General features: G+C 48.7%; 1 protein-coding gene across 2 annotated transcripts in view; it reads left to right on the top strand.

Moving 5' to 3' along the window:
• rtf2 (replication termination factor 2) overlaps positions 1 to 24,580 on the top strand; it is a 264,358-nt gene that overhangs the window by 25,972 nt on the left and 213,806 nt on the right. For both annotated transcript variants that reach the window (XM_038802923.1, XM_038802922.1), the window contains exon 3: positions 19,180 to 19,273. In XM_038802923.1, the coding sequence (XP_038658851.1) occupies positions 19,180 to 19,273 (94 nt within the window). The remainder of the gene's footprint in view (positions 1 to 19,179; positions 19,274 to 24,580) is intronic.

Genomic DNA, 24,580 nt, shown 5'->3' with positions numbered 1-24,580 from the left:
TAAGATGTTTACATCAAAGATACTTTTAAACTATCAAAGTGAAACATGCCCATATACAATACAGTCGTTAAAACTTAATAACTCTTCGAAAGAGAATATAAACCCAGGGAGCAGAAGCAGCAGCACTCTGCAACAGGAGAGAGAGAGAGAGAGAGAGAGAGAGAGAGACGCAGCCTGCTGGAGAAAGACAAGGAAAGCAGCCGAGTTTAAACAGCTGATACAACTCAAGAAGACCAGATTTTAAGTGGTTATTAGCTTACTTCACTTCCTTAATAACACAGGACCCAGGACACCAATGCTATTAAGGGGTAAGTAGGTAAAATTCTTCGGTGAAAGTATGGGTTATACCGGGGGATAAGCTCCGAGAACCCCGCCCGTAACTTCCAGAGAACGCTGCCTGGAATCACGGCGGCAGTCCCGTCCGGAGCCCACAGCCCGTTAACCGTCCCCTAGCAATCCTGAGAACCCCGCCCGTAACTCCAGCGAACGCTGCCTGGAATCACGGCGGCTCCTCAGGCTGCCCCTAGCAGTCCTGGCAACCCCGCCCGTAACTCCAGCGAACGCTGCCTGGAATCACGGCGGCAGTCCCAGGCTGCCCACAGCCCGTTAACCGTCCCCTAGCAATCCTGAGAACCCCGCCCGTAACTCCAGCGAACGCTGCCTGGAATCACGGCGGCTCCTCAGGCTGCCCCTAGCAGTCCTGGCAACCCCGCCCGTAACTCCAGCGAACGCTGCCTGGAATCACGGCGGCAGTCCCAGGCTGCCCCTAGAGACGATAACCACAGGGTTCACTCACTTACCCTCTTTAAAACGGGTTCGCTGGACTGACCTGGATCTCGCAGAGGCTTCTCGACAAACCAACGGCAAGGCTGAGCAACGATCAAACTAGTAGTAGGCGAATACCAAGGTGGAAAATAAATTTTTACTCACAATGGGGGCCAAATTCGTCCTCTACTTTGAACGAGCTCAGTCGATTACGCCGGTTAGTTGCGCAGACCCCTCTGGAGATCCCCGTACGGGCCACCAAATGTGAATTGCGCTTTCACGTATCTGATCGTCAGTCCAGAAGTAAAACACTCGAACACGTCAGTAACGAATATTCGTTTATTTACGGCCGGGACAAATCTCTAAGCAGTCGGGTAACCACCTTCGGGAAGTGCCAAAATCCCAGAATAAGGACGGTATCTTTATACATCTTACAGCTTAGGGGTGGTCCCCTTAAATTCCTAGATACACCTATGATTTGGCAAGGATCCAGAACATGTACATATATGGAATTATTCTTCGAGGTCGGGAGGTTATTTTTGACATAATCATTAGCACAAGTCACTATTAATGCTGTTCACAAAGGTCTTTCTTATCCCATGGCCATATGGCTCAACTCACTCCAAAGACAGTCCCTCTTACATTTCAATGTTTATTTGTTCCAACTGGTCAAACGAGCTTAATTACGTTATCTCTGCAATAAAGTAACGGTTCCCATTCATTCCATTCTTTGACTTTTTGACCTCTCTGCTTTCACAGATGCGGGTCAGAACATTAATTAGTACCAAAGTCACACTCCCTATATTCCATCCCATAACCTTCTGACATCTTTGCTTTCACAGATGCCGGTCAGACACACTCCCTTTATTTCATCCCTTGACCTGTTGACATCTCTTTCACAGAGCTTTTCAGAACTGTTATATTAACCCTATCAGCGAAGTTCCAAATGAAATCCACTTCTACACCAGTACCAGGCTGACCTTTATGACGATTGGTGCAGACTCGATTGGCCAAATGGCCCCAGGGACACCAGAGGATGTCAGCCAGGGGCATCGAAGGCCACGGGACATGGTAGGCAGCAGGCTGCCTCTGCCTCTGATGTGCAACCTGGGGACACACCTCGGCATAGCGGTGGAGCACAGCAGGCTCCCTGAGGATCTCTGAGAGGGTACTTGGAGAGAGGGAGAAGGGTTAGGAAAGGTGGGAACCAGGGGCAGTTGGGGACACATTTGTACAGCATTAAAAAAACTTTGCACTCAAGAAATATGACTCCTGTGGCACTTTCTTCAACAATGCGGACCAACCACGTATCCCCCGTCCCAGCCCCCTGGCATGCATTCTGGATTCCCGCCCAGACCCGAGCCATGCAAATCACGTGCAGATAACAGATGTGAGCAAGCATTCAGCTGACAGGCAGGATTCAGACTATGGTGTAGATTGAGGATCAGCAGCGCTCAGCTCTCAGCAGGTTATCATTTCCCCCTGCCTTCACAGTGACTCGCTGCTGGTGCCGACACAGATCCATCACCCTGGGGTTATTTTACACAAAACCTGGGAGGGTCGAACTTGGTAGGGGGGGGGGGTGGGTCTTGCGTCTCCTCCCTGTGCTTGTCCTCTAGCCCCTCCTGGCCTGACGCCGCCTCATCATCCTCCTCTGAGGTTGCCATATACTCCTCCATCTCCAGCACATCTCCCTGCTGCTGTCCCATGCTGTGGAGACACAGCGGGTGACCCTCTGGGAGGTGCGCTGCAGTGCACCATTACAGTGGTCATGGCATTGGAACCTCATTTTCAGGAGTCTGATGCACCGTTCAACGACAGCCCGCGTGTCTGCATGGCCTCGTTGTATCGGTTCTCTATATATCGGTCTCCGGCCTCCGTACTGGTGCCAATAGTCAGTGCCCCTTATCTCCCAAGAGCCAAATGGCCATCCTGGGGTGGTCCTCGAAGAGGCCAGGGATGTCCCACTGCCCCAGGATGTAGCTGTCACGCGTGTAGTGGTCGCACACAAGCTGGACATTCATGGTGTGGAACCCCTTCCTGCTGACGTAGGGCACTCCCTGACGGCCCGGAGCGTACAAAGATACATGCGTGCCATCTATTACTTGTAGACCTGAGTCATCCCGGCAATGGCAGCGAATCCTTCTGTCTGGGTATCCTGTTGGGCTTGATCCATGTCAAAGTTTATACAGATTGCCTGGGCAAACAGTGCATCTGTGACATCACGGATGCAGTTGTGGGCTGTAGCTTGTGAGATGCTATGCAAGGCCCTGCTCGAACCCTGGAATGATCATGATGTGTAGAAGTTCAGGTTTGGGACGGCCACTAGGATTGGGTATTCTCCTCCTCCTCCACGTGGTGCCAGGTCCGCCTTGTTGAGGTGGAGCCTCCTGCGGTGCACGCTGTCCATCATCAATTCGGAAGACTAGTGAGGTCTGTACACCTTGGGCCTTGCGGGCTTCCGCCTCTGGGTCCCTTCAAGGCCTGCTTGAATGCTTCATGCATTCAGATACAAAGTCCTAAAATTTGTTCTATTATCAAATTTCCCCACTCTTGTTTGATTCCTTGGTGCATTATAAAGTTCACACATTCTGCACCTTCCTTTTATTTTATTCTTATCTTCTCCTTTAACTTTGATTCCCCCCCCCCCCCCCCCCCCCCCCCAACTATTTAGTTTAAAGCCCTGTCTACAGCCTTCGTTATGCGATTTACCAGGACTCTGGTCTCAGCATGATTCGGGTAAAAACCATCCCGTTGGAAGAGCTCCCTCCTTCCCCAGGTGTCAACCTTCCCGCTCCTACCGCTAGGGGGGTTTCAGGAGAGGGTAGTTTCCAGAGGGTGGGTAGGAGAAGGGAGCGTCTCGGACATTTATAAGGAGCTTATGGTGTTGGAGGAGATGCAGACTGAGGAGCTGAAGCGCAAGTGGGAGGAGGAGCTGGGAGGAGAGAGAGAGGATGGTCTATGGGCAGACGCGTTGAGTAGAGTCAACATGTCAACAACATGTGCCAGGCTCAGCCTGATACAATTTCAGGTTGTTCACCGGGCTCACATTCAAACTCATTTCTCCCACACCAACCTTTGAGCCATGCATTTACCTCTTGACCCTGTGACAATTGGCTTGTGGCGCAGATTACCTTTTTCTTCTTCTTTATAATTTAGCCCCTAGCTGCTCATATTCCCTCAGCAGAACCTCTATTGTTGTTCTTTCTATGTTGTTGGTACCTATGTGGACCAAGACATAGATCTTTCCCCTCCCACTCTTCTGCAGCCCAGATGAGATATCCTGAACCCTGGCGCCAGGTAGGCAACACAACCTTCAGGACTCTTGATCCTTGCCACAGAGAACAGTGTCTATGCCCCTAACTATACTATCCTCGATTGCGACTGCATTTCTCTTCTCTCCTCCCACTTCAATGGCTCCTGTACCTTGGTGCTATGGTCACATTTAGTCAAGCTCTCCACATTCCCTGCTCTCGTCCACACAGAGAGCAAGAATCTCAAACATGTTGGACAAGCAAAGGACTGAGGATCCTGCAACCCTACCTCTTGGATCCCATCTACCTACCTCACTCATAATCACACCCCCCTGTCCCTGACCACTGGCCGAATTCAAGGTAGTTAATCTTTTTTTTAATAAACATTTTATTGAGGTATTTTTGGTATAGTGACAACAACAAAATAAACAATATACCTGAAACCACAAAAATAGTGCAAAAGCCATTTACCTCTCGTACAGGTCCCAATTCGTTGCCACCTCCGGGTGAATCCTAACAGTGACCCTCTCAAGGCGAACTTGATTTTCTCCAAACAGCGAAAGCGAGCCATGTCCGATAGCCAGGTCTCCGACTTCAGGGGCTTTGAGTCCCTCCAAGCTAATAGTATCCGTCTCCGGGCTACCAGGGAAGCAAAGGCCAGAACGTCTGCCTCTTTCTCCTCCTGGACTTCTGGGTCTTCCGACACCCAGAAAATCGCCACCTCTAGACTCAGCGACACCTTTGTTTTTAACACCGTGGACATGACGGCTGCAAACCCCTGCCAAAATCCCTTAAGCTTTGGACATGTCCAAAACTTGTGGACATGGTTCGCTGGTCCTCCCGCACATTTTGCGCACATGTCCTCCAACCCAAAGAATCTGCTCATCCGGGTGGACATGAGGTCTGCAAACCTCTGCCAAAATCCCCTAAGCTTTGGACAGGTCCAATACATGTGGACATGGTTTGCCGATCCTCCTGCATATTTTACGCACCTATCCTCCACCCCAAAGAATCTGCTCATCCGGGCCACTGTCATGTTAGCCCGGTGAACAACTTTAAATTGTATCAGGCTGAGCCTGGCACATGTTGTTGACATGTTGACTCGACTCAACGCGTCTGCCAATAGACCGTCCTCTATCTCACCTCCCAGCTCCGCCTCCCACTTGCGCTTCAGCTACTCGGTCTGCATCTCCTCCAACCCCATAAGCTCCTTTATAAATATCCGAGACGCTCCCTTCTCCTACCCACCCTCTGGAAACTACCTTATCCTGAATCCCCCTTAGCGGTAAGAGCGGGAAAGTTGACACCTTTTTACGAAGGAAGTCCTGCACCTGCAGATAGCTGAATTTGTTTCCCCTCGCCAACCCAAACTTTTCCTCCAGCGCCCTCATACTCAGAAAGCTCCCCTCTATGAACATATCCCCCATCCTCTCAATCACCGCTCTCCTCCATAACTGGAACCCCCCCGTCCATACTACCCGGGGAAAACCGGTGATTATCACAGATTGGGGTCCAGACCGATGCTCCCACATGCCACCTCCATTGGCCCCAAACTCTCAGGGCCGCCACCACCACTGGACTGGTGGAGTACCGTGCCGGCGGGAACGGCAGAGGTGTAGTTACCAACGCCCCAAACTGGTGCCCTTACATGAAGCCGCCTCCAAACTCACCCATGCCGACCCCTCCCCCACCACCCACTTCCTGATCATGGCTATATTAGCCGCCCAGTATTAGTTGCTATAATTTGGCAGCGCCAGCCAGTCCTCTCCCCAACTCTGCACAAGCAAGGTATTTAATCTAAGGGCTGTCTCCTGAAACACAACGTCCAGGAGACACACCCCCTTCCTGATGTGTTGCAATGTCTGAAGCTCAGACTCCAGATCATGAACACTGATCCAAAGGTCCTTGAGCAACCAGCACTTGCTACAGATGTGTTCAGTAGGAACCACAATGGGGTCCACCAGCTCCCACATCATGCAGGTACAGCACATCATCTGGTTCCACATCTCTATTTTGTTTAATTAGTTTTTAATTTGTTTCTTTTAAATTTCCAATGGTTTTTAGGTTATCTAATCTCCTTTTTACCTTTAATCTGAAAAATAGCTCATGGAAATGAGCAGTTATTTACCAGCCAATTAACGTACCGTTTTCCTGTGGCATCGCTCCTGGATTGCTTTTCAAACTCGGCCCACTGCCTGAGTAGAGGTGTCCTTCACAGGTCCGCCTCTTTCCGATCCCGCCCTGAGTCGAGATGTCCTGCTCAGGTCCGGCTGTCTCCACTCCCGGCCCAAGTAGAGGCATCTCTTGCAGGTCCGCCTGACTCCACTCCTGACCTGAGTAGAGGTGTCTCTCGCAGGTCCACCAGTCTCCATGGCCTGTGTAGAGATGGCCCTTGCAGGTCTGCCAGTCTCCATTCCCGGCCCAAGTTGAGGTGCCCCTCACATGCCCTGCTGTCTCTGCTCCCAGTCCGAGTAGAGCTGTCCCTCGCAAGTCTGGCTGTCTCTGCTTATGGCCTGAGTAGAGGTGTCTGTCGCAGGTCCGCCTGTCTCCACTCCCGGCCCCAGTAGAGGTGTCCCTTGCGGATCCAGCTGTCTCCACTCCCGGCCCCAGTAGAGGTGTCTCTCGCAGGTCCGGCTGCCTCCACTCCCAGCCCTGTAGAGGTGTCCGTCACAGGTCCACCTGTCCCCACTCCCGGCCCTGTAGAGGTGTCCCTTGCGGATCCACCTGTCTCCACTCCCGGCCCCAGTAGAGGTGTCTGTCGCAGGTCCGGCTGCCTCCACTCCCGGCCTGAGTAGAGGTGTCTCTCGCAGGTCCGCCTGTCTCCACTCCCGGGCCGAGTAGAGTTGTCTGTCGAAGGTCCGGCTGTCTCCACCCCCGGCCCGAGTAGAGCTGTCCTTTCCAAAACCACCTGTCTCCGCTCCCGGCCCGAGTAGAGGTGTCCCTCGCAGGTCTGCCTCTCTCTGCTCCCGTCCCGAGTAGAGGTATCCCTCACAGGCCCGCCTCTCTCCGCTCCTGGCCTGAGTAGAGGTGTCCCTCGCAGGTCTGCCTCTCTCCTCACCCGGCCCGAGTAGAGGTGTCCCTCGCAGACCCGCCTCTCTCTGCCCCCATCCCAAGTAGAGGTGTCCTTCGCAGGTCTGCCTCTCTCCGCTCCTGGCCTGAGTAGAGGTGTCCTTCGCAGGTCCGGCTGTCTACGCTCCTCCCTATTTCATCTAACTTTAGCCGCTCTCCGATGCAACGAGGCAGCACTCAGTGCAGACCGTTTTACAGAGGTTAACTCATTAAGTATACCTCCCAATGCCATACTTTGTATAATGGATATTGAAAGGCTATATACAAATATATACAAACCTACCTCTCCATTCACCTGAGGAAGGAGCAGTGCCCCGAAAGCTAGTGATTTGAAACAAACCTGTTGGACTTTAAATGGTGTTGTAAGACTTCTTACTGTGCTCACCCCAGTCCAATGCTAGCATCTCCACATTATTATTAATATAAAATCAGAGGACTTGCTGGCTGTCCGAAATCATAGAATGCCATTTCACAGGAAGGTGGCGTTCGACCTATCCTGCTCTCTGGGAGAGCACTATCAAATTAGTTCCCCCTTCCATCTACTCTTTCCCCATGGCTCTGCAAAACCTCTTCCCTTTGAAAATTTATCCAATTCTTCACACCTTGCTTCAAACTATTATTAATTTTGTTTTAAAATCAAATCCCATTGTAATCAATGACTTAATTAAGGTAGGTTTTACAATCAGTTCAATTAAAATACAAAAATTCAGTGTCAGCATTTTAGCCAACAGCACCACCATCAAATCACCAGTCAGTTACAACTTCCCTTAGATTATCTATCGCTGAAACAACTCAGCACTGCTCTTCATTTGACTCAGAAAACCTTCCAAAATCTCTCTTTCTAAATGTGGCTATACTCCTGATTCTCCCTGCTCTAAGGGTCAAAATTAGTAGTCCTCTTGAGAGTGCCTCTACAGACTGAGCTGCCCATGTCTTTAAAGAATTTGAGACTCAGGCAGTAGAATTCTTCATCTTTTTGGCCTGCGTCTCCCCCCCCCCCCCCCCCCCCCCCCCCCCCCCCGTTGCTGCTTCTCTCATCGACCAGTAATTTAATTCATTTAATCTTTCTTAGTGTCACAAGTAGGTTTACATTAACACTGCAATGAAGTTACTGTGAAAATCCCCTAGTTGCCACGCGCCGGTTCCTGTTCGTGTAGACTGAGGGAGAATTCAGAATGTCTAATTCACCTACGCGCGCCTTCCGGGAGGAAACCCATGCAGACACGGGGAGAACCTGCAGACTGCACAGACAGTGACCCAAGCCAAGAATCGAACCCAGGTCCCTGGCGCTATGAAGCAACAGTGTTAACCACTGTGCCATTGTGTATCCCCCTCTGGCTCGTCCACCCCCAAGCAAGGTCCTGGACCCAACTGGGGCATTGCGGCCGCTGACCTTGTTTGAGCATCACAGAGTGAGTGAGGCCTCCCGTTGCTTATTGCTATTCTGCTCTCCCTTGTCCGGGTTACGAGTCAACATTATGGTGCCAGTGAGATCAGTAAGAATAACTGCTCCACCTCCTCAAATCACTGGTTCCTTCTGTCCCAGCTGCTTCTCTAGTCATAGATTCTACTTCCTGAGAAGCAGCAGTCGTGGAAGTGTGGGAACCTGTGATTGGAGGAGCTGAGGCAGTGTGGGTGGGTGCAACAAAATTTGTGATTGGAGGAGCATCTCTCTCCGATCCCGTCTGTCCCATATTTTCTCTCACTTGTTGCCCCGTCATTGATTTTTAAATGAATTTTTGGTGTGCTTTCAAGCGTGGGTTTGCTCACCGCTTCCTTTGTATTTTGAGCCCTGATTTTCTGGATGTACTTGTACCATGTGAACTTGTATAATACTATTACTATGCAACAGTGGTGTATGGAATGATCATTTAAGATGGTGGATGTGGTGCCAATCAACTTTGTTGTTGAGCTTTGTGAGTTGTTGGAGATGTACTTATCCAGGCAAATGGAGAGTATTGCTGACTTGTGCAATGCATATGGTGGACAGGCTTTGGAGTCTTGAGGTGAGTTGCTCTCTGCAGAACTCCCAGGTTCTGCTTTTTTCGCCGCATTGTTATATGGCTGGTCAACTTCAGTTTCTGGTCAGTGGTAATCCCCAGGATGTTGATTCAGCGATGGTAATGGTATTGAATGTCAAGGAGCCATGCTTAGATTCTATTTTAACGGAGATAGTCATTGCCTGGTACTTTTGTGGTGCTGATGCTACTTGTCATTTATCAGTTGAACCTGAATGTTCTCCAGATAATAGGCCTCCAACAACCACAAGCATCTTCCTTTGTGTTAGGCATTATTCCATCTAGTGGAGAGTTTTCCTCCCAATTGCCAATTTCTTCAATTTTGTTCAAACTCCTTGATGCCACTGTCTGTCAAATACTGCCCTGTTGCCAAGGTCAGTCACTCTCACCTCATGTCTGAATTCAATACATATGTGCATTACATGCTCAGGCTGTAATGAGGTCTGGTGTTGAGTGGCCCTGGCAGAACCCAAAGTAAGTATCAGTGAGCAGGTTATTGCCTAGTCAGTGCCATTTGATAGCATTGCTGATGATCGAGAGTCGAGTGATGGGGCAATAATTTGCTAGCCTGGATTTGTCTTTTTTTAATTGTTTTTATTAAAGCTTTTTTCAACCAGAATTTTTACATAACAGAAAAATAAACGAAAAATATTTAACAAAACTAGGTGGCTGTTATCATTATACAAAATATACTTTAAATAGACAATTCCCCCCACCTGCTGCTGCTGCTGACATTTTACCGCTCCCCTAGAAAGTCGAGGAAAGGTTGCCACCATCTGGGGAACCCCAGCAAGGACCCTCTCAAGGCAAACTTTATTTGCTCCAGGCTGAGGAACCCAGCCATATCACTAACCCAGATCTCCACGCTCAGGGGTTTCGAGTCCCTCCACATTAACAAGATCCGTCTCTGGGCTGCCAGGGAGGCAACCGCCAACACTTCGGCCTCTTTCACTTCCTCCACTCCTGGATCCTCCGACACCCCAAAGATTGCTATTGTTGGACTCAGTTCACCCGTGTGTCCAAATCCTGGATATAGCCCTCGCAAAGCCCTGCCAGAATTCTTTAAGCACCAGGCATGCCCAAAACATATGGACATGGTCCGTCGGACTCCCTGCACATCTCGCGCACCTGTCCTCCACCCCAAAGAACGTGCTCATTCTGCCCGGTGCACCACCTTAAACTGAATTAAACTGAGCCTGGCACACAATGCGGACGAATTCACCCTTCCCAGAGCATCAGCCCACAGGCCCTCATCTAACACCTTGCCTTGCTCCTGCTCCCACTTGCCCTTCAACTCCTCCACTGAGGCTTCCTCCGCCTCCTGTAGCTCCTGGTATATATCCGACACCTTCTCCTCTCCTACCCAGATGCCAGACACTACCCTGTCCCGTATCCTTCGAGGGGGTAGCCACGTAAATGTCTCCACCTGTTTTTTGAGAAAGTCCCGGTCCTAGAGTGAAAGCATTTCCCAGGGGCAGGCTGAACTTCTCCTCCAGCGCCTTCGAGCTAGGGAAAGTCCCATCTATAAACAGGTCGCCCATCCTCCTAATGCCTGCCCCATACCAGCCTTGGAACCCCCCCGTCTATCTTGCCCGGAGCAAATCTATGGTTGTTCCGTATTGGGGTCCAAGCTGAAGCCCCCTCCTCCTTCCTGTGCCTCCCCCACTGACTCCAGACCCTCCGTGCTGCCGTCACCACCGGGCTTGTGGTGTATCGTGCCAGCGAGAATGGCAGCGGTGCAGTTACTAGTGCCCCTAGGCTGGTTCCTTTGCATGACGCCGCCCCCACGCCGACCCCTCCTCCATTACCCATTTTCTAATCATGGCCACATTAGCCACCCAGTAGTAGCTACAGAAGTTAAAATTCTGGCTACCCCCCATCTTTCCGGCTACGCTCCAAAAACAGTCTTTTGACCCGTGGGGTCTTGTTTGCCCACACAAATCCCATGATAATCCTGTTCACCCGCTTGAAGAAGGATTTGGGGATGAAAATGGGGAGGCACTGAAAGACGAACAGGAATCTGGGAAGAACTGTCATCTTCACAGTCTGTACTCTTCCCGCCAGTGAAAGCGGGAGCATGTCCCACCTTTTAAAGTCTCCCTCCATCTGCTCTACAAGCCGAGATAAGTTGAGCCTGTGTAGGGCATCCCAGTTCCTAGCCACCAGTATACCTAAATAACAAAAGCTCCTCTCCACCATCATGAGCGATAACTCCCCCAGTCTCTCCTCCTGACCCCTAGCGTGGATTACAAACAGCTCACTTTTCCCCACGTTCAACTTGTACCCCGAGAAGCTCCCAAAGTCCTCCAGGATCTGCATGACCTCCCCATCCCCTCTATCGGGTCCGAAATATACAATAGCAGGTCATCCGTGTAGAGGGAAACCCGGTGCCCCCTCCAGTTCCTCGAAGTCCTCAGCGCTATGGCCAACGGCTCAGTTGCCAGGGCAAATAGTAACGGGGATAGAGGGCACCCCTGCCTCGTCCCACGGTACAGCCTAAAATACTCCAACCTCAGCCGGTCCGTGGACACACTTGCTATGGGGGCAAGATACAGTAGCTTGACCCACCCTATGAATCCCTTCCCGAATCCAAACCTACCTAACACTTCCCACAGGTACTCCCACTCCACCCTGTCAAAGGCCTTCTCTGCATCCATTGCAGCCACTACTTCTGCGTCCCCTCTCTCCGAGGGCATCATAATAATATTCAGGAGCCTCCTCACATTGTGTTCCATTGCCTGCCCTTAACGAAACCCGTCTGGTCCTCCTCGATCACTCCCAGGACGCAGTCCTCTATTCTGGTCGGGGGGAGGGTTCCTCTCTCCTTCGCTTCGTTAAAGGTTCTTAGCAGGAGTGGGCTCAGTAGCTCCGAGAACTTCTTATAAAATTCGACAGGAAAGCCGTCCAGACCCGGGGCCTTGCCCGACTGCATACTTGCCAGTCCCTTAACTATCTCCTCCCAACTCAATCGGGGCCCCCAGTCCCTCCACCCTATCCTCATCGACCCTTGGGAACCTCAATCGATCCATAAATTGCTTCATCCTTCACTTCACCTCGGGGGTTCTGACTCGTACAGCTTCTCATAAAACTCCTTGAAGACTTCATTGATCCTCTCTGGGCTCAACACCGTATTACCCTCCTTATCCCTCACTCCCCCGATCTCCCTGACCACCTCTCTCCTGCGAAGTTGGTGCGCCAGCATCCTACTTGCTTTCTCCCCATACTCGTAGACTGCCCCTTTCACTTTCCTCAACTGCGCCTCCGCCTTCCCCGTGGTCAGCAAATCGAACTCCGCCTGTAATCTCCGGCGCTCCTTTAGCAGCCCCCCATCGGGGGCCTCCGTGTACTTCCTGTCTACCCTAAGTATCTCTCCCACCAGCCTCTCCCTCTGCTCTCTGTGGGACCTAATAGAGATTAACTCCCCCCTGATGACCGCCTTCATAGCCTCCCAGACCGCTGCTGCTGTTACCTCCCCTGTGTCACTCGTTATCAGATAGTTCTGAATGCTCCTCCTTATCCGCCCACACACCTCTTCATCCGCCAGCAGTCCCACATCCAGTCTCTGGAGAGGGCGCTGCTCCCGCTCCGCCCCCAGTTGCAGGTCCACCCAGTGCGGGGCATGGTCCGAGACCACAATGGCCGAATACTCAACCCCTTCCACCCTCGGGATTAATGCCCTGCTCAACACAAAAAAGTCAATCCGCGAGTGGGACGTGGGAGAAAAAGGAGAACTCCTTCGCCCTTGGCCGCGCGAATCTCCACATGTCAACGCCCCCCATCTGATCCATGAACTCCCACAGGGCTCTGACTCCAAGTTCGGGATTTTTCCCAACATGCACCTCATGAATTTTGCAACATCCCATTTCGGGGCATACACGTTTACCAACACCATCCGGGCCCCCTGTAGCTTGCCACTCACCATTTTGTACCTGCCCCCCTTGTCCGCCATGATGCTTCCTGCCTCAAACGCCATCCATTTACTAACCAGAATTGCCACCCCTCTGGTCTTTGAGTCTAGCCCCAAGTGGAACACCTAGCCCACCCATCCCCTCCTTAACCTCATTTGATCAGCGAGTTTTAAGTGCGTCTCCTGTGGCCACGTCTGCCTTTAATCCCTTTAAGTGCGAGAACACGCGGGACCTCTTCACCGGCCCGTTCAGGCCCCTCACATTCCACGTGATCAGCCTGGACGGAGGGTTGACCCCCCCCCCCCTTTTGCCGACTAGCCATCTCCCTTTTTCGGCCAGCCCCGTGCCCCCTCACTTCAGCCCTCCAGCCGGAGGACCCCAACCCGACTCTCCATCTATCCCCAACTGTTGGCTCCCCTTCAGTCAGCAAAGCAGCACCCCTTCCCTCTCCCCACCTTTCCATGCACCGGACAACACAACCCGGGTGTTACCCCACCTCCTGAAACAAAAGCAGGAAAAGAAAAGCAAACAAACTTAAATTCTACTAACAAACTTACACCAGGCCAACACCCGGTTACACATCTCCGCCACGCGTTTCACCCACATGCAGCTGCCCCTTATTTCAAGTCCAGCTTTTTGTGCTTAATGAATGTCCACGCCTCGTCCGGCGTATCAAAATAGTGGTGCCTATCCTGGTACGTTACCCAAAGTCTCGCCGGATGCAGGAGCCCGAATTTCACCCCTTTGCTGTGGAGGACCGCCTTGTCCCGGTTGAAACCCGCACGCCTCCTCGCCAGTTCAGCTCACAAGTCCTGGTATATGTGAATCTCGCCGTTCTCCCACTTACTGCTCCGCTCCTTCTTTGCCCAATGCAGGACACGCACCCTGTCTGTAAAGCAGTGGAACCTTATCACCTTCTCCCTCGGTTCCTTCGCCCTCGGTTCCCTCGCAAGGACTCTATGCGTCCAGTTCCAGGGGCCGCGGGAAGGCCCCCACGCCCATGAGTGTCCCCAGCATTGTAGCCACATATGTGCTCGCGTCCGCCCCCTCCATACCTTCAGAAAGGCCCAGGATCTGCAGGTTGTGACTCTGAGACCTATATTCAAGGTCATCCAGTCTCTCCTGCCATCTCGTGTGTTGGGCCTCGTGCGCCTCCACCCTGACCGCCAAGCCCAGGATCTCGTCCTCATTCTCAGATACCTTCCTCTCCACCCCTTTAATCACCTTCTCCTGTACCGTCTGAACCTCCACCATCTTTTCCATGGGGGCCTTCATAGGAGCCAGCATCTCAGTCTTCAGCTCTGCGAAGCAGCTCCTCAGAAACTCTTGCTGCTCTCTCGACCACTTGGCCCACGCTTCATGGTCCACGCCGGCTGCCATTTTGTCCTCCCGGATCCGCTCCGCTCTCTTGCCCGCAATCACTCGTTTCACGGCCCCGCTCCTGGTTCCCTCCAAACAGCAGTGAGGGAACCTCTCCAGCGTCCTTTCCCACGTCGGTATTCTCCTTTGAAGTGCAGATGCCGCCCCGTTTAAAGGCCCAAAATCCCTATCCCGGCGGGAGCTGCCGTGTATGCGACCTAGTCGGACATGGCCGCTACTGGAAGTCCTCGTTTCCTCTGGATTTGTCTTTTTATGTGCTGGGTGTGGCTGGACAATTTCCCACATTGTCAGATAGTTGCTAGTGTTGTAACGGTACTGGAACAGCTTAATTACAAATGCAGCTAGTTCTGCAATACAAGTCTACAGTACTATATTCGGAATGTTTTCAGGGCCTTTGCTGTATTCAGTTTTTTGGGTTGCTTCTTGATGTGGGGTAAAATGAATCAAATTGGTTGAAGACGGGCAGCATGGTGGCGCAGTGGTAGCACTGCAGCCTCACGGCGCCGAGGTCCAAGGTTCAAATCCGGCTCTGGGTCACTGTCCGTGTGGAGTTTGCACATTCTCCCCGTGTCTGCGGGGGTTTCGCCCCCACAACCCAAAAAGATGTGCAGGTTAGGTGGATTGGCCACGCTAAATTGCCCCTTAATTTGAAAAAATGAATTGGGTACTCTAATTTTATAAAGAAAAAATTGGCTGAAGACTGGCATCTGTGATGCTGGGGACCGCAGGAGGAAGCTTCGGTAGATCCATTCAGCACTTCTGGCTGAAGATGCTTGCAAATGCCTTGTCTTTTGCACCAATGTGCTGGACTCGCCCATCTTTGAGGATGGGGATATCTGTGCCTCCACTTCCAGTTAGTTGTTTAATTGTCCATTACCATTTGCAACTGAATATGGCAGGACTGCAGAGTCTTATCTGTTGGTTATAGGTATGCTTAGCAATGCCTGTAGCATGTTGTTTCTGTTGTCCAGCATGCATGTAGTCCTGTCTTGTGGTTTCAACCAGTTGGCACCTCCTTTTAAGATAAGTCCGGTGCTGTTCCTGACGCACCCCTACACTCCTAGGAAGAATAAGAACAAAGAAAGAACAAAGAAAATTACAGCACAGGAACAGGCCTTCGGCCCTCCCAGCCTGCGCCGATCCAGATCCTTTATCTAAACCTGTCTCCTATTTTCCAAGGTCTTCTTCCCTCTGTTCCCCGCCCGTTCATATATCTGTCTAGATGCATCTTAAATGATGCTATTGTGCTCGCCTCTACCACCTCCGCTGGCAAAGCGTTCCAGGCACCCACCACCCTCTGCGTAAAAAACTTTCCACGCACATCTCCCTTAAACTTTCCCCCTCTCACCTTGAAATCGTGACCCCTTGTAATTGACACCCCCAATCTTGGAAAAAGCTTGTTGCTATCCACCCTGTCCATACCTCTCATAATTTTGTAAACCTCAATCAGGTCCCCCCTCAACCTCCGTCTTTCCAATGAAAACAATCCTAATCTACTCAACCTTTCTTCATAGCTAGCACCCTCCATACCAGGCAACATCCTGATGAACCTCCTCTGCACCTTCTCTAAAGCATCCACATCCTTCTGGTAATGTGGCGACCAGAACTGCACGCAGTATTCCAAATGTGGCCTAACCAAAGTCCTATACAACTGTAACATGACCTGCCGACTCTTGTACTCAATACCCCGTCCGATGAAGGCAAGCATGCTGTATGCCTTCTTGACCACTCTATCAACCTGCGTTGCCACCTTCAGGGTACAATGGACCTGAACTCCCAGATCTCTCTGTACATCAATTTTCCCCAGGACTCTTCCATTGACCATATAGTCTGCTCTTGAGTTAGATCTTCCAAAATGCATCACCTCGCATTTGCCTAGATTGAACTCCATCTGCCATTCCTCTGCCCAACTCTCCAATCTATCTATATTTTGCTGTATTCTCTGACAGTCCTCCTCGCTATCGGCAACTCCACCAATCTTAGTATCATCTGCAAACTTGCTAATTAGACCACCTATACCTTCTTCCAGGTCATTTATGTATATCACAAACAACAGTGGTCCGAGCACGGATCCCTGTGGAACACCACTAGTCACCCTTCTCCAGTTCTTTATCCATCTAGCTAGTACACCCTGAAATGAATGAAAATCGCTTATTGTCACGAGTAGGCTTCAATGAAGTTACTGTGAAAAGCCCCTAGTCGCCACATTCCGGCGCCTGTCCGGGGAGGCTGGTACGGGAATCGAACCGTGCTGCTGGCCTGCTTGGTCTGCTTTAAAAGCCAGCGATTTAGCCTGGTGAGCTAATTCCATACGACTTAACTTTTTCCATCAACCTGCCATGGTAAACTTTATCAAACGCCTTATAAGGGATATGTCGGGAAATTAAGTTAATGATTGTGATATATTTCTGCTGCTAGCTATTTCACCTTAAGGATGTCCATTTTTAAACTCCAAATTCTGCACATCTCAAATTGAGAAACCATGTATGTTATCTATTGGGGATAGCTCTAATCTGGTGTGCTTTGCTTTGCATAGGTTCTGAACCTACCCATTGTGACTTCACCTGGGAATTCCCAGAGTGGGTGATGATCTACTGGAGAAATTTTATTAGTTACAGGCCTTTTTAGAAATATATTATTATTTTTGGGTGCATTTGTGCTCCTTATTGCTTTCTCTGGGTGTAGTATTCGCGCCGAGAGAAACGGCAAGTAGGAGAGGCAAGATTTGATGAGGAATAGTCAGCATGGCTTTGTCAAAGGGAGATCATGCCTAACCAATTTGATTGAGTTTTTTGAGCACGTGACTAAGTGTGTCAATGAGGGTAGTGCAGTTGATGTCGTTTATATGGATTTCAGAAAAGCATTTGACAAGGTCCCACATGGGAGACTTATAAATAAGGCAAATGCACATGTGATACAGGGGAACTTGTATATAATATAGTAATCTTTATTAGTGTCACAAGTAGGCTTACATTAACACTGCAATGAAGTTACTGTGAAAATCCCCAGTTGCCATACTCTGGTGCCTGTTTAGATTACACAGAGGGAGAATTCAGAATGTCCAATTCACCTAAAAAGCACAACTTTAGGGAGTTGTGGGAGGAAACCGGATCACCCGGAAGAAACTCACGCAGACATGGGGAGAACGTGCAAACTCTGCACAGACAGTGACCCAAGTTGGGAATCGGACCCAGGTCCCTGGCGCTGTGAAACAACATTGCTAACTACTGTGATACTGTGACTTGATAAGGTCGATTCAAAACTGGCTGAGATGTAGTAACAGAGGATGATGACAGATGGCAGTTTTAGTGACTGGAAGACAATGTCCAGTAGCTTACCACAGTGATCTGTGCTGGGTCCCCTATTTATCATCATTTATATAAATGACTTGGATGACTGTGGGTGTAGGATCAGTAAGTTTGTGGATGACATACAGGCTGGGTGTTAACAGTGAGCCTGAAAGTCTGGAATTACAGGAAGATATAGACGGATTGGCAAAATGGGCAGAAAGGTGGCAGATGGAATTTAATCCTGAAAAGTGAGAGGTGTGGCATTTTGGAAGGAGCAATTTGACAAGGAAATATTCAAAGAATGGCACCACACTGGCATGTTTGTAAATAGATCTCTGAAGGCAGAAGGGGAGATTAATAGGGTAATAAAAAAAGGCATGTGCTACACTTGCCTTTATCAATCGTGGCATAGATTACAAAAGCAAGGAAGTCATGTTGGAGATATATAGAACATTGGTGTGGCCACAGCTGGAGTACTGTATGCAGTACTATGGCCGCATAAGATTGTGATGGCACAGGAGTGGATGCATAGGCGTTTCACCAGGATGTTGCCTGGGATGGAACATATTAGTTGTGATCGGCTTGGGTTGTTTTCACTGGAGCAGAGAAGACTGAGGGGCGACCAGATGGAGGTGTACAAGGTTATGAGGGGCATGGACAGGGTGAATAGGGAACAGCTGTTCCCCTTTGTTGAAGGGTCAGTTACGAGGGGGCACGAATTCAAGATGAGGGGCGGGAGGGTCAGGTGGGAATTTCAGGAAAAACGTTTTTTACCCAGAGGGTGGTGACTGTCTATAATGCACTGCCTGGGAGGGTGATAGAGATGGGTTGTCTCTCATCCTTTGAAATGTTCCTGGATGAGCACTGTACACGTCTTAACATTCAAGGCTATGGGTCAAGTGCTGGCAAATTGATTAGGATTGGCAGATCAGGTGTTTTCCTGCGGCGGCACAAACTCAATGGGCCGAAGGGCCATTTATGCGCTGTATTTTTCTCTGATTCTGTGATTCTTCTGATTCTGTGCCACTTTTTTATTAACAAACACAGATACTCTTCTCCCCAAAGGGTCTCCCTCCCAACCTGCATCCGGATCAGAGATTTTATACTGTTGAGGGCTCCCCTCATCATTAAAGGGGAAGCCCCTCCCCATTACTGGGCAAGTTAGTATTCTGTGAAGGTCACGGTGGAAGCTGTGGAAGAATTAGCTTGGAGGCCCTGGTCTCTATTTGCATCCAAAACCTAATAGCCATGCCAGATTGCGGACCATGATTCTTTGGAGCTGGATGACTCAATTGCACTATTGAAAAGGAATGCATAAGTAAAATGCTGTTATGTACATTTTTCATTATCCTATCTGTTTCAGTGGTTTTGTATCAATTTACGCAGCTTTGTTCACACTTTAACTCATTGTTCCTCTCTTTGCTGCAGTTTTTTTAGCTGATGCTTAGCATTTGGAGTTCATATTCTGTTTGATGAATTGTTGTTTTCATTTTAGATTGTACAACAAAGATGCTGTCATTGAATATTTATTGGATACGTCTCCGGAAAAATGCATTATAGAGACTGCAATGCACGTTAAAAACCTGAAGGTGGGTCTATTACCTGACAAATTAATACATGAATTACTGTAAAACTGGCTGCCCATTCTACACCTCTATTGTGTTCAATTTTTCATGGGATGTTGTCATCATTGGGAAGGCCAGCATTTACTGCCCTACAGTCCATGTGATGGCGATATATCCATGGCGCTGTTAGGGAGGGAGTTTCAGGATTTAGATTCAGCGACAGGGAAGGAACAGCAATATATTTCCAAGTCAGGATAGTGTGTGACTTGAAGGGGAACTTACAGGTTGTTGTGTGTCTGATGTGTCTTCTTTTGTTCTACAAGGTGCTAGAGGTTGGGAGTTTGGAAGGTGCTATCAAAGGAGCCTCGGTGGCATGCCGGGCCATTTTGGGGAGAAGTTAGAGTCAACCACATTGCTATGGACCTTGGGTCATGTGTAGGGAAGACTAGGAAAGGATGGCAGCTTTCCTTCCTGAAGGACGTTATTAATAACAGTAATAATCTTTATTGTCACAAGTAGGCTTACATTAACACTGCAATGAAAAGCCCTAGTCGCCACATTCCAGCGCCTGTTCGGGTACACAGAGGGAGAATTCAGAAGCAAACCTGGGACCCTGGCGCTGTGAAGCAGTAGTGCTACCCACCGTGCTACCAAGCTGCCCACAAAGACCCAGTTGCCGTTTTATGGTAGTTTAGAATCTAATGGTCATCATCACTGAGTCTAGCTTTTCATTCGAGATTTATTTAATTAATTGAATTTAAATTCTTCCTGCTGCTATAGTGGGATTTGAACCTGTGTTTCCAGAGCATTCGTCTCGGTCTCTGAATTGCTGATGCAATATCATTATCTATATTACCACTTCCTGTTGTTGGCTTCCTTTCCCTTGTTTTATAATTTTCCCTCCTACATATTTCCCTTGGTGTTTCCTTATTTCTTTTTCTTCCCTCTCTCTGATTTTCTTTCCACCCGTGTTTCCCTATTTTCCTCTTCTTTCTCATTTCCACCTGCTCTTTTATCCCTATTTCTACCTTCCTTGGATGTGGGGAGTTCCATCAGATATTTTTGGATACAAGGCATGTCGCTTGTATTGAATTTAATCAAAATTGAGGATGGTGACCTGCTGGATATGGAATGGTGAAAGATGCAAGAGAAAATTGCGTTTGAGATACTGTAATGCAAGATTGGCTGTCCAGAGGTACAACACAGGAGATATTCACAAATGGGGTTCTGAGATTGGTGAACATATTGAAGGATCGAATGCTTGAACTCTTATTCTGTTGCCTCCCTGCTTGCATCTTTACTGGAGTCCTCCTCTGACCAGTGTATCCTTTCAGTTGCCTCCAGTATTCTCACTCCATCTGGGCTCCTTCCTCTGGCCTCTTTCCCATTCTTGATCTTTTCTTTGAGAACTGTTGGCGTGATGTTGACCATCTTAATTTCTCTGTTACTTTATTCACTCTAACCTGTGTCCTTCTGAACTTGTTGCACTCCATTCTCTCACGCCTAACCTTGACATTGTTATCAATTCTGCTGAGAAAGGTGGTGCTATTGCTGTAACATAAGAACTCTGAGCAGGACTAGGCAATTCAGCCCCTTGACCCTGCTCCACAATTCAATACGATCATGGCTGATCTTATCTCGACCTCATTTCCACCTTCCTGCCCACTCCACGTAATCCTCCATCTCACAACTAATTAAAAGCTTATCTATATCCTCCTCAAATTTGTTTAGTCATGCACTGCATTCTGGGATAGAGAATTCCACAGATGCACAATCCTTTGAATGAATTCCTCCTAATTTCTATTTTAAATCTGCCAACCCTTAGCTTAAAACTATGGGCTTTCTTTCTAGAACATTTCTAGAATGTTCAACAAGGGGAAACATCGGCTCTACTCCCACCCTGCCAATCCCCTTTAGCATCTGATATACTCCAATTAGATCTCTTATTGTTTAAACTCCAGTGAGTAGAGGCTTAAACTGCTCAGTCTCTCTTCATAAGATAAGCCTTTCATCCCTCGAATCAATCTAGTGATGCTCCTCTGCACCACCTCTAATTCATTTACATCCTTAGTTATGTCAGGGGACCAAAACGGTGAGCAGTACTCCAAATGCAGTCTCATCAATGCCCTGGACAGTTGCAACAGCACTTCCCTACTTTTCTAGTCTATTCCATTAGCAATGAATCCCAAAATTCAATTTGCCATCCTTATTACCTGCTGCACCCGCATACTGACTTTCTGTGATTCATTCACGAGGACACCCAGATTCCTCTTCACCAAAGTACACTGCCGTTTCTATCGATTTTAGATAATTTACCTCCTTATTCCTCCGACCAGAATGAATAATCTCATACTATTCCACCTTAAATTCTATCTGCCAGATATTGTCCCACTCACCTAACCTATCCATATCCATTTGTAAATTTCTTATTTCCTCATTGCAATTTGTTTCCCATCTATTTTAATGTTGTCTGCAAATTTGACTATAGTACCTTCTATCCCTGCATCCAAGCCATTAATATATGGGGCCCGAGGTCCGAACGTTGTGGAACACTACTAGTTACATGTTACCAACCAGACAAAGATCCACTTATCCCCACTCCCTGCTTTCTGTTAGAATCGTAGAATCCCTACAGTGTAGAAGGAGGCAATTCGGCCTATTGAGTCTGCACCCACCCTTCAAATGAGTACTCTACCCGTACCCACTTCCCCCTATTCCTGTAACCCCATAACCTAAGCTGCACATCCCTGGGCACTAAGGGACAATTTAGCATTGCCAGTCCACCTAGCCTGCATATCTTTGGACTGTGGGAGGAAACCGGAGCACCCAGACGTAACCCACACAGACACTGGGAGAACGTACAAATTCCACAAAGACAGTTACCCAAGCCGGAATAGAAACTGGGTTCCTGGCACTGAGGCAGCAGTGCTAACCACTATGCGCCTCCAATTGATTAGCCAATCCGCAATCCAGGAAATATATTACCCCCAACCGCATAGGATCTTGCCTTGTGCATTAAACTTTTGTGTGGCACCTTATTAAATGCCTTCTAGAAGTCGGGATATAACAGGACAACTGTTGTCCACTCGGTTTGTTATATCTTTGAAGAACTCTAGCAAATTAGTCAAACGTGATTTATCCATCATAAAACCATGCTGACTCTGATGGATTGAGTTTTAACTTTCCCAATGTCTTTTACTACTTCCTTAATAATGGATTCCAACAATTTCCCAATGACTGAGGTTAAACTAACCGGTCTATAGTTTCTTACTTTATGCCTTTCTCCCTTTTTGAAAAGCGGCATTAAATTAACCTTTTTCCAATCCACTAGAACCTTTCCAGAATCCAGGGAATTTTGGAATATTATAACCAATGCCTCTACTATCTCTGCTGCCACTCCTTTAAGATCCTAGGATGGCCATCATCCTGGGGGATTTGTCTGCCTTTAATACCAATAATTTGCTCAATATTTACTCCTCTAGTGATGGCAATTGTTTTAAGTTCCTTCTTTTCAACATCCTCTGCATTACCTGTTGCTATTGGGATAGTTCTAGTTCTCTTCCCTGTGAAAACGGAGGCAAAATATTGATTTTAGTGTTTCTACCATTTTTGTGTTCCCCATTATTAACTCCCCAGTCTAGTCCTTTAGAGACCAATATTAACTTTAGCTACTCTTTTCCTGTTGGTCTTTAAACATTTCCCAATCCCCTAGCCTGCCACTGACCTTTGCAATATGGTATGCCTTAGATTTTACCTTTATGTTATAGAACATAGAACAGTACAGCACAGAACAGGCCCTTTGGCCCTCGATGTTGTGCCGAGCAATGATCACCCCACTTAAACCCACGTAACCCGTATACCCGTAACCCAACAATCCCCCCATTAACCTTACACTACGGGCAGTTTAGCATGGCCAATCCACCTAACCCGCACATCTTTGGACTGTGGGAGGAAACCGGAGCACCCGGAGGAAACCCACGCACACACGGGGAGGACGTGCAGACTCCACACAGACAGTGACCCAGCCGGGAATCGAACCTGGGACCCTGGAGCTGTGAAGCATTGATGCTAACCACCATGCTACCGTGAGGCCCCAAATCCTTAACTCCTTGCTTATTCATGGATGTATTTTCCCCCAATTACAATCTTTCTTTCTCTCTGATATATATTTTAGTTTGGAGGAATTGAATATCTCCTTTAATGCCTGTCACTGTCTGGCGTACTGACCTCTACCTTGCAGAGTCTGAGTGCCAACTCTCAGATACTTCTTCATACCTACCCCTGGAACATGACCCCACCACCGAAGATCAAGCCATTGTGTTCAAGACTTTCACTCATCTAATCTCCGGAGAAATTCCCCCACAGCCTCCAATCTCATAGTACCTCAGCACAGTGCTAATGCACTGTTGCTTCACAGCGCAGGGTCACAGGTTCAATTCCTGGCTTGGGTCACTGTCTGTGCGGAGTCTGCACGTCTCCCCGTGTCTGTGTGGGTTTCCTCCGGGTGCCATGGTTTCCTCCCACAAGTCCCGAAAGATGTGCTGTTAACTGAATTGGACATTCTGAATTCTCCCTCTTATGTACCCAAACAGGGAATTTTCACAGTAACTTCATTGCAGTGTTAATGTAAGCCGACTTATGACAATAACGATTATTGTTTTTATTATTTATTCCCAAAATCTATAATAATGACTGTCCTGGTAGACCCACCATTTCAGCTTGTTCCTGCCCCATTGAATAGCTTCCTTCCGATCTTGACTCTATTCCTTTCTTCCCTTGCCCAGCCTCTTCCCACCAACATAATCTTTATTATTGTCCGGAACCTGTTCGGGTATACTGATCACAGAAGATTCCTGCACTGCCCACCTAGTCCTCTTGCTCTGCCTGGTTGTCACCCAGTTCCTTTCTGCCTGTGGAGTCTTATCCTTTGATGTTACTGCCTCTCGATACGTGCTATCCATGATACCCTCTGCCTTCTGGATGCCCCACAGTGTCCCAGCTGCCTTTCTCGCTCACGAAACCCCTATTTCCAGGAGTTGCAGCTGGAGACACTTTCTGTACAGATGCTGGCACTGGCGCATGAAATGTTCCTGGCCTCTGACCTAGAGCAGGAGGAGCATTCCACAGCTTTGAGTTCTTCTGTCATGATTTACCCCTTTAAATTCAACCTTTTGGATGATATTTAAAATGAAATAACATTAATTACTCTAGGGCCCTTCTTCCCTGGCCCTTGTTACTACAGAATTTAACCGTTACAAACTATAAATCACAAAAAAAACACCTTACAAATTAAGCCATTAAAGTAGTCAATACTTCTCTGACCATATTCAC

The sequence above is a fragment of the Scyliorhinus canicula genome, chromosome 7 (assembly GCF_902713615.1).
Source record: "Scyliorhinus canicula chromosome 7, sScyCan1.1, whole genome shotgun sequence".
NCBI lineage: Eukaryota > Metazoa > Chordata > Chondrichthyes > Carcharhiniformes > Scyliorhinidae > Scyliorhinus > Scyliorhinus canicula.
The sequence above is the reverse complement of the archived record's forward strand: the minus strand, read 5'-3'. Positions and strand labels throughout refer to the sequence as shown.